At 44.4% G+C, this 9,524-nt stretch overlaps 1 protein-coding gene across 4 annotated transcripts in view; it reads left to right on the top strand.

Moving 5' to 3' along the window:
- The first annotated feature begins 8,576 nt into the window (after positions 1–8,576).
- Positions 8,577–9,524, top strand: part of LOC122228361 — a 101,167-nt gene continuing 100,219 nt past the window's right edge. For 3 of the 4 annotated variants that reach the window (XM_042953367.1, XM_042953366.1, XM_042953368.1), the window contains exons 1-2: positions 8,577–9,067; positions 9,378–9,480. In XM_042953367.1, the coding sequence (XP_042809301.1) occupies positions 8,969–9,067; positions 9,378–9,480 (202 nt within the window). In that variant the 5' untranslated portion in view covers positions 8,577–8,968. Of the gene's footprint in view, positions 9,481–9,524 lie in introns of all 4 variants that reach the window. The other variant, XR_006206539.1, reaches the window with a different exon arrangement.

Below are 9,524 nucleotides of genomic sequence, written 5' to 3'. Positions count from 1 at the left end.
ACCTTCTTGAGCCTCAGAGGTACAGAGATACTCCTTCCCCCGTGGCCTGTTAAACACCTACTCCCACAACCCACACAAATAACTAAACTTGTTTCTATGAAACCCATGAAAAGTCAGATATCGAGCTGGTCCAGGCACTAATCGGTGAGCACTTGTGGGTTCTAGGGTGATTTGGGCATTGATTTTTGTCTAGAAAAACTCAGTGCTTCTCAATCGAGGTGGCATCTCAGAATTACTTGTGGATCTGCTCAAGAATAAGTATGCCTGGCTCTCCATTTGGTAGACTGAGACTGGAGTAGAACCCAAGAATAATTATTTTTAAAAGTTCTCTAGGACTGAGACAGGAATGTGTCTTAAGGCCCTTGGCCTTCTCCCCACCCTCTCTCCAGCTGCCTTCCAGAAGATCTCTCATCTCCTGTTGAATTGGGCTGTCGTTTCCAGACTTCTGTGTCTCAGAAGTTGGATTTTCCTTGTATAAGGTTATTGTCAAAGGTAAACCCCAAGACACAATCCAAAGGACACTGGTAGAAATGATTTGGTTAGTAAAGGGAGCCCCAGATTTAGGACCCAAAGCTCTGGGTTTCAATTCCAGCTTTATCTCTTCCAACTCTGTGGTACAACCTCAGCCTCTCCCCTTCAGTTTATTCATGGTAACATCTAATAATAATCCTTCTAGATATTTACTGTTATATCCCCACTAACAGATGAGAAAACAGAGGTTCAAAAAGTTTAGATATTCGGTTCAAGATTATACAACTAAGAAACACAAGAATTGGATGTTCTTTAACCTCCATGTATTTGTGGTCTTTCCAAATTCTTTCTTGTGGTTGACTTCAAGTTTCATAGCACTGTGATCTGAAAATATGCATGGTATATCCTGATCTTCATGCACTTGTTGAGGGCTGATTTGTGACCCAATATGTGATCTATTCTGGAGAATGTGCCATGTGCCCCCAGGAAGAACATGTATTCTGCTGCTTTAGGATGAGATGTTCTGAATATATTTGTTAAGTCAGTCTGGTCCAGTGTGTCATTTGAAGCCACTGTTTCCTTGTTGATTTTCTGCTTAGATGATCTATCCATTGATGTAAGTGAGGAAATAAAGTCCCCTACTATCATTGTATTATCAATGAGTTTCTTTATGTATATTATTAATTGATTTAGATATCTAGGTGTTTCAGGTTGGGGGCACAAATATTTATAATTGTTAGATCTTCTTGATGTATAGACTCCTTAATTATGATATAATGCCCTTCTTCGTGTTTTGTTCCAGACTTTGTTTTAACATCTAGTTTCTTTGGTATACGTATGGCTACTCTGGCTTTCTTTCTTTCTTTTTTTTTTTTTTTATTTAAAAAAATTTTTTAATGTTTATTTATTTTTGACAGAGAGAGAGAGAGAGACAGAGCATGAGAGGGGGAGAGGCAGAGAGAGAGGGAGACACAGAATCCGAAGAAGGCTCCAGGCTCTGAGCTGTCAACGCAGAGCCCAATGTGGGGCTCAAACTCACAGACTGCGGGATCATGGCCTGAGCCAAAGTCGGACGTTCAATTGACTGAGCCACCCAGGTGCCCCTCTTTCTTTTTTTTAATGTTTATTTATTGTTGGGAGGGGAGATAGGAGGGACAGAGAGAGAGGGAGACAGAGGATCGGAAGCTGGCTCTGCAGTGATAGCAGAGGGCCTGACTTAGGGCTCAAAGTCACGAACCATTAGATCATGACCTGAACCGAAGTTGGACACTTAACGGACTGAACCACCCAGGTGCCCCATACTCTGGCTTTCTTTTGATGTCCATTAGCATGATAGATCGTTCTCCATCCCCTCACTTTCAATCTGCAGGTGTCTTTAGGTCTAAAATAAGCCTCTTGCAGACAGCATATAGATGGATCTTGTTGTTGTTTTTTTTTAATCCATTTTGATACTCTATGTATTTTGGTTGGAGCATTTAGTCCATTTACATTCAGAGTAATTATTGAAAGATACGAATTTAGTGCCATTGTGTTACCTGTAGAGTTGGTGTTTCTGGTGATGTTCTCTGGTCCTTTCTAGTCTTTGTTGCTTTGGTCTTTTTTTTTTTTTTTTTAACTCCATTCAGAGTCCGCCTTAAAATTTCTTGCAGAGCTGGTTTAGCGGTCATGAACTCTTAATTTTTGTCTAGAAAACTCTTTATCTCTCCTTCCATTCTGAAAGATGGCCTTGCTGGTTAAAGAAATAGCACAGTTGGGACTCAAATTCAAAGTCACAGAGAATGCTTTTTTAGAAACCCTATGACCAGTTCAGATTTTGAAAATTATACTGCCAGTTTTCCCTCTGCTGTGTCTACTGGGATTGTCTGAGACTGAAACCTTGAGGGGCTAAGTGATGAGCCCAATGTATCCCAAGCTGTCAAATGTGTAACCTACCACTGAGATACAATTTTTTACTTTGATAAATGAAGGCGTGGACACTCTCCCTAGGGCTTGACTTAAAAACACGCATCTGGGAAAGGTTAGCTTTCTCTCTCTTCCTTCACCCTGACACATTCAGATTCTGTGAATGTGATTCACAGAATCACCTGTGACCAGGGCTGGCTTGTGAAGAATGCTGCATTAAAGAGGAAATGCATCTTTACTGCAGAACTTGTCAGCCCTTAATAGTGTCTAGATGAACAGGTTTTTCCAAACTTATTTGATCACGAAATAACATGTATGTGTGCATGTGGCTGTGTGGTTTTTCTCAGGGAACAGATTTTCAGCATAACTGCCCCTTAAGAAATGCTGTCGTAAATTCTCCTGTCCCCGTCTGACATCAGTCTGTGGAGGCAGTGCCCCTTACTCAGAGCTGCTGTCATGATGACAGGACCCTGAGGTGAAAGAGCTGAGAAAAGACTTCTTGCTTGACTCACACGTTTTCTGTGGCTTCCATTACTCTCTCTTTTTTTTTTTTTTTTAATTTTTTTTTAACGTTTATTTATTTTTGAGACAGAGAGAGACAGAGCATGAACAGGGGAGGAGCAGAGAGAGAGGGAGACACAGAATCTGAAACAGGCTCCAGGCTCTGAGCTGTCAGCACAGAGCCCGACGCGGGGCTCGAACCCACGGACCGTGAGATCGTGACCCGAGCCGAAGTCGGCCGCTTAACCGACGAGCCACCCAGGCGCCCCCATTACTCTCTCTTTGTGCCAGAGATTCACAAAGCTATACGTGGAACCCGAGTTCTCGTTGAGCTCCACGCAAGTGCGTTAAATCTGGGATGCAACATTCAGCTTAGTAACCTGGGCATCCTCCTGCTGAACCTGCTCCTCTCCTGTATTCACCAGCTCGGGGAAAGGCCCACTAACCTCCATGTTGTTCAAGTCAGGCGTCCTAGGCTACCCTCTGTCCCACCTCATAGCATATTATCAACCCCCGTGTCCTATAAATTGTCCCTTTGCCTAAATATTTCTAAAATCAGGCAACTTCTCTCCTACTCCAGAGCCATACACTAGTCCTCATTTCTCACCTGTTTTACTGCATCCCAACCTCCTTCGAGATCAGCTGGGGGTGTTTTCTTGCTCACCCTAGCAAGGAAAGCCTTCTAAAGATGATAATTTAATCGTGTCATTCCCCAGCTTGCAACTCGTCAATGGTTTCCCCTTAGGTTTTTGGTTTGGTTTTGTTTTGGGTAAGTAAGCTCCACACCCAGTGTGGGTGGGGCTCAAACTCAGGACCCTGAGATCAAGAATGGCATGCTCCACTGACTGGGCCAGCCAGGCCCCCTTTAGGTTTTAAGCGGCCCCTATTAACTCTTAGAACTCTTAGCTGGCCTCTCCTCCCCGACCCCCAACACCATGGCCCTGCCACACTTGATGCTGAATTCCTTTGAGTTGCTTGAAACAAGTCTTTATCTCTCTCTCTCTTTCCCGCTCTCCCTTCCTCTCTCTTTCTAGAATATCCTCTCACCTCTTCACCTAATTCCTACACATTCTCCATATCTCGGTTCCTCCAGGAAGCCCTCAAAGCAGGACTAGGTACTCTTGCTACACGCTCCCATTACCCACACGTATCCCCTTATCACTCATTGTTTTTATAATTGTCTGTCTTCGCTATGAACACAAAGCTCCATAGGTAGGTTCTGTGTTTCTCTAGTGGATGTTGGATGATTGCGTCTGGCAGGCCAGAGGTGTTCTATAAATATTCGAATCGCTTTAGGTAGTGTGAGGCCTGAAAGTTAGGGTAACTGAAGATTTGGGAAGGGAGGAACAAGTACGAGAAAGAGACGTCAGGAGAATGAACATCTGTGGAGGGAGAAGTGGTTATGAGAGAGGGCATTTTAGGATCATCAGAAAGAATGTCTCAAGAGTTGTTTGCAGCAGAAATGGACACTCATTTTAATGTAGAAAACTCTTCCTTTAATGTACCCCTCTCCGGATCCCACTGAGAAGATCTGGTCTAAGTGCCTGACAGTTAGACGTGGCTGTGGTCTGGGAATCAGGTAAGAGAGGAGAATTGTATGCCCACTTAGACCCAAACCTGTAAGATTTTATTGAGAACTAATACTATTTCTGACCATGAGATGTTTACAATCCATTTGGAGAGACAAGGAAAAACCCTGAGAATAAGACAATGTCAGGGCAGACTGTGTTGTTGAATAGTCCAGGAGAATGCTCAAACACTTTGAAAAATGAAATCAGGAAAGAGATAAGCAGAAACTTAGACTCACAGTTTGGTCTTCTCAGTGAGTGGTCTATTGATCAAGCTACATAGGTCACAGTGGTACCTGGGAGAAATCATTGGTCCTCATTTAAGCTCTTTGCTTTTTTTAAAACTTTCTAGGGGAGTGAATTTGTTCTTATTATTAGAAAAAAGTCATTATTGAAATATGAGCGGAAATAAAAAGCCCCAACTTGTTTTTCATCAAGTTACTGAAATACGCAAGAATAATCGAGTTTGGGAGGGGTAGATGCTTGAAAATTGCAAGCCCGTAAGCTCCAGTGGGCGATTGAAGTTAACAAGTAGCACAGTGGATTTTGCTTATGGACTCTGAGGTTAGAGTTTTGAGGAGAGCACAATAGAGTATCATTTGTAAAAAGAAAATTCGTTGTGCAATTTGATCGCTATTATATCTTAGAAATAAATATAGGGCGCTTAAAATTCTAACATTTGGCTTTGTATGTTTTGGATATTTCCAGGGTTCCAAAAAACCATCCATGTTGAGAAATAAATTACAAATCTGGGTTTCAGCAAGTGAGTATTTATTGTCTAGTGCCCATATCATTCTCAGGGTTTAAACTAAGTAGCTATATCACAGACATTATGTAACTGTTTGGCAGTATGGAACTTGGGACAATAGTATCAGTGGGGCACTGCCATAGATGTATGCTTGCCAATCTATGTCTTATTGGACTAAGCAAGGCAATATCATGGTTGGTTATTGTAGCTATGATAAAAAAAAAAAAAACATAGTGTCTTAATCCATTCCGGCTGCTATAACAAAAATACCGTAGACTGGGTGGTTTATAAACATAAACTTATTTCTTACAGCTCTGGAGACTGGGGAAGCTAGGATCAAGGCACCCGACTTAGTGTCTGGTGAGAGGGGGCTTCCTGATCAAGTTCTGTCAGCTAGATAGGAACTAAGCAGATATCACGATCATTAGCTCACTCACTGGTTAGGGAGACGGTCAGTCCCAGGAGGATGCAGAAGAAGTGGTCCCCTTGTGCTGAAGGCTCATGATTTCCACATGGAACTTATGACTCTCTCTTATTAGGGTTCTGTCGTCTTTGAGCTCAAATGGGTGTGGATAAGTAAGAAACCACCAAAATTGCATGACACCGTAGTGCCGACAAAATGGGCTTTCTTGCCCTCCTGCCTGAGCTCAGAGAGCAGAGTGACAGGTCTCTCTGCAAACACAGTCACTCTGTGATGTGGCTATGATCTCCTTTCCTGACCACCCTCCGACCCATCCAGTCTTGACTGTGTGTCTATATCCCCTCTCATTTATCAGCAAAAGACTGCACCACCCTAGGACAAGAATTAAGAACTTATAGGTCATTCTGTAGCATCCCCTTCATTTCTCCTCAAAAGAGATATAAATCTGAGTGACAAAGGGGTCCTTTTGCAGGCCAATTCACTCCTGAGGCTCAAAGAACACATATGTCAGGGTACGGCCATGCTAACTTGAGGTATCCAGTGCCCCCCAAGGACAGGCATCCTCAGTAAGCCTGGGGATGTCCTTGGCAAGTGTTGCTTTGAGATTCAACTTGTAGACAAGTCAGTTACAGAGATATAGAGGCTTAAAAAATACAGTGCAGGTAAACATCCTTAGAAGGCTGGTAATCCCAGAAGCTGTGGCTCTCTCTAAATACTCTCTCCTTATTCTCCTCTCAGGGCACACCAATTGTCCTTGGCCTTACAGGGCATGAATTGATCCAAATGTGAGCCCCTCATTTTTGTATATCTGTCCAGCAGGGAAAGTAAGGGAAGCTAAAAGGAAAAGGTCTAGTTAAAAAAAAAAAAAAAAAAAAAAGGTCTAGCGTGTGTGAGAGTGTGTGTGTGTGTGTGAGTATTCATACATAGCAGCAAAACTCTTTATTCAAATGAAGCTTAAAATGGAACAGCGATAACTAAGAGAGATAAAAGCAGAACTGCTCAGAGAACACAGAGGTGGGGCTCCTCCTCTCCGGCCTTTGGTGGCTTCTTAGGCTTCTCTGCCCAACCCCAAGGAGAGAAAACCACTGGCCGCTAGTTGCCTTGCCAGTGGTGGGGTTTCTGTTCAGTTGTGGGACCAGGGGCTGTGGCTTCTCCCGTCCTTCAGCCCTCACTCGCTTGGAGAAAGACTCCCCAGGCTCCGAGTTTCATTGCCGTGGCTCAGTGGAAATAGGAAGCCAGTCCTACACCCCACAGCTCCTCTTCCCCATTTGGGAGGCTGAGAGTTGTGGCTTCCTGCAGAAAGAATAATGGGGAAATGCTTTTCTCAGCTGACAGCCACAAAACACCCAGAGGCTTCATTACCTCATTGGAGGCTGTGATCTCGTAGGAGGCACAATGTGGGGCTTGGGCCGTCAACAGGCCTGTGAACTGTGACACACTATGCTCTCTCCTAGCCAAGTATAACAAAATGGTAATCCTACCGGCAGTTCTGGCGTACCCAGGGGGAGCTCCTTCTGGTCCCTGGGCAAGGAGAAAAGCCACTGGGTTTTGATAAGTGGTGTGGTGTGGGGGAAAAAGGCCTGGACTCAGAAACAAAAATTCTGGATTCTCGTCATTCTATAATTACCCAGGGAAAGTCCACCCAATCCCCTAAGGGATCACTTCTCTGTGAAAGAAAATAGATAAGGTAATCTGCACATTCTCTCCGGACCTTAAAAATTCAGAACATCTATGACCTTATAATATCGAAAATGAATTCCTAAAAAATAGTAGTTTGGCTAGGATGTGGTGTAGGAGGTGGAGCCTAGAAGCAGAGGTACAACAGCTACCATTTACTGAGCTCTTCCTGTGGTCCAGACAGCACACTCCACATGTTCTTACCTGGTGGCAGTGTGGAATAGGCACGGCATCTCCTCCTTTGCTACAGAAAGGCTAAGACTAGCCTGTTCAGGTAACTTGCCCAAAGCACACTGCTAGAAAGCGGCAGAGCCCAAATGAAAAACTTGCCCATGACCAAAAGACTGCTCACCTTTCCAGCTATCCAGCTTCCTTGGGAGCTAATCTGACAGTCTAATACTTGCTGAACCTGTGGATAATTGAAAGCTGACCAGGTCTACTTTTCCCAGGAGTACCCTAAGGTGATCTCACAATACTTTCCAGGTTTACAGGACGAACAAGAAGAGTGAAATTCTCTCTTCAAAAAGCAAAGCCCAGAGCACTGGGTGGCTCAGTTAGTTAAGTGGTTAAGCACCGAACTTTGGCTCAGGTCATGATATCACGGTTCACGAGTTCGAGCCCAGCATCACTCTCTTTCTCTCTCTCTCTCTCAAAAATAAATAAACATTAAAAAAAGGGGGGGCACCTGGGTGGCTCAGTCGGTTAGGAGTCCAGCTTCAGTTCATGTCATGATGGGTCTGAGCCCCCCATTGGGCTCTGTGATGAACGCTTGCTCGGAGCCTGGAGCCTGCATCAGATTCTCTGTCTCCTTCTCTCTCTGCCCCTCCTCCTCTCGTGTTCTGTCTCACTCTGTCTCTCAAAAATAAATAAATGTTAAAAAAATAAATAAATAAAATAAAAAGCAAAGACTGAGAATGCTTTCAGACACCCAGCACAGACTCACATGTACTGTTTCCAGCCAGGGCTTTGAGTAACCTCCATGAATGAGAAACATAATCTCTTTACTTAACTTAGAAAAAAAAAAAAAAAAAAAAGGCAAGAAAAGTTTGGGCAAGACATATTTGTATCCCCGGCACTGGGGGAGCATAATCTGAGAAGCCAAAGAGGCAAGGAGCATCTGAGTGTGTGTTGCTGAACTCAGCTTTTCTACTCTGAAGTCAACTCAGCTCTTTAGAGTTGCATAGAGCAAAGAACAAACGCATGCCCACCACACCCTGTGTTCCAAGTACAGAGAGCACGTGACGTCAGAAAGGGAGTGACTAGGGGCAAGAGCCTGGCTGAGCGCCCGGGGGGGAGGAGGTGACACTCAACTACAAAGCCCCAGCTTCTAACTGAGCCTGCCCCTACAGCAGGAGGGGAGAAGGAGACCTGTGGATATTGTCGTGGGTCCTCTGCCTAGCCTCGCCTCCCCAAACCTTCACTTCCCACTGTGAAGTTCTCTAGTGCAAGGGATTAGAATATGCTCCGCCTAGACCAAATCCACTCCAGAGGAAGAAACCGGAAGCTCCAAATTCTTGATGGATAATTGATGTCTCATCGTTATTACTATGTTATTTTAAAATAAGTTTATTTTTGGAGCAAAAATGAGCGGAAGGTTCAGAGAGCTCTTATATCTATCTCCTGGCCGATGTGAATATTAGTAAAAAGAAACCTTGTTTAGCGTGGAGTCGGGAGGCCAGCATGGGGAGCTCTCACACCTTACCGCGCTGTCAACTGCCTCCCCAAGAGGAAGAAATGGACCTGGAGCCTGGATACTATTTCACTATCCCAGCGGAAAGGGTACAGTCTCTCCCTTTTGCCTGGCAACAGCCCACCCAATGAGAGACTATCACAACTCAGCCAATGAAAAGTCACTACACTTCCAACTCCCAGTTTACCCCAATGAATTTTTGGTTTAGAACGTCCTCCCCACGTCCCACTTTTCCTCTATAAAAGAGCCCTCCTCTCCTTTGTTCCCTGGGCTTGCCTGTGGTTTTGCCGTAACCTGCTAGTTGGGAATTGCAATTCTGTGCTACTCTCAAACCCGTTTCTGTTAGCAAGACAGCTGGCGGTTTTATTTTTAAGGTTAACATTACTTGGCCGTCTGAAGCAGGAAGAAGACCCCCCAACTCTGAGGCTGGTGAGCAAACAGGTGTCTGTACCCACGGAGCCAGCTGAGCTCCCTGCTTTCTCGCCCACCCATGGGTTTGAGGGTAAGTTTTCTCCTCGATTGCAAGCTTCATTCTCTTTTGTGTTC

The sequence above is a fragment of the Panthera leo genome, chromosome C1 (genome assembly GCF_018350215.1).
Source record: "Panthera leo isolate Ple1 chromosome C1, P.leo_Ple1_pat1.1, whole genome shotgun sequence".
NCBI classification, from domain to species: Eukaryota; Metazoa; Chordata; class Mammalia; order Carnivora; family Felidae; genus Panthera; species Panthera leo.
This window is presented reverse-complemented; position numbering and strand designations above follow the sequence as displayed.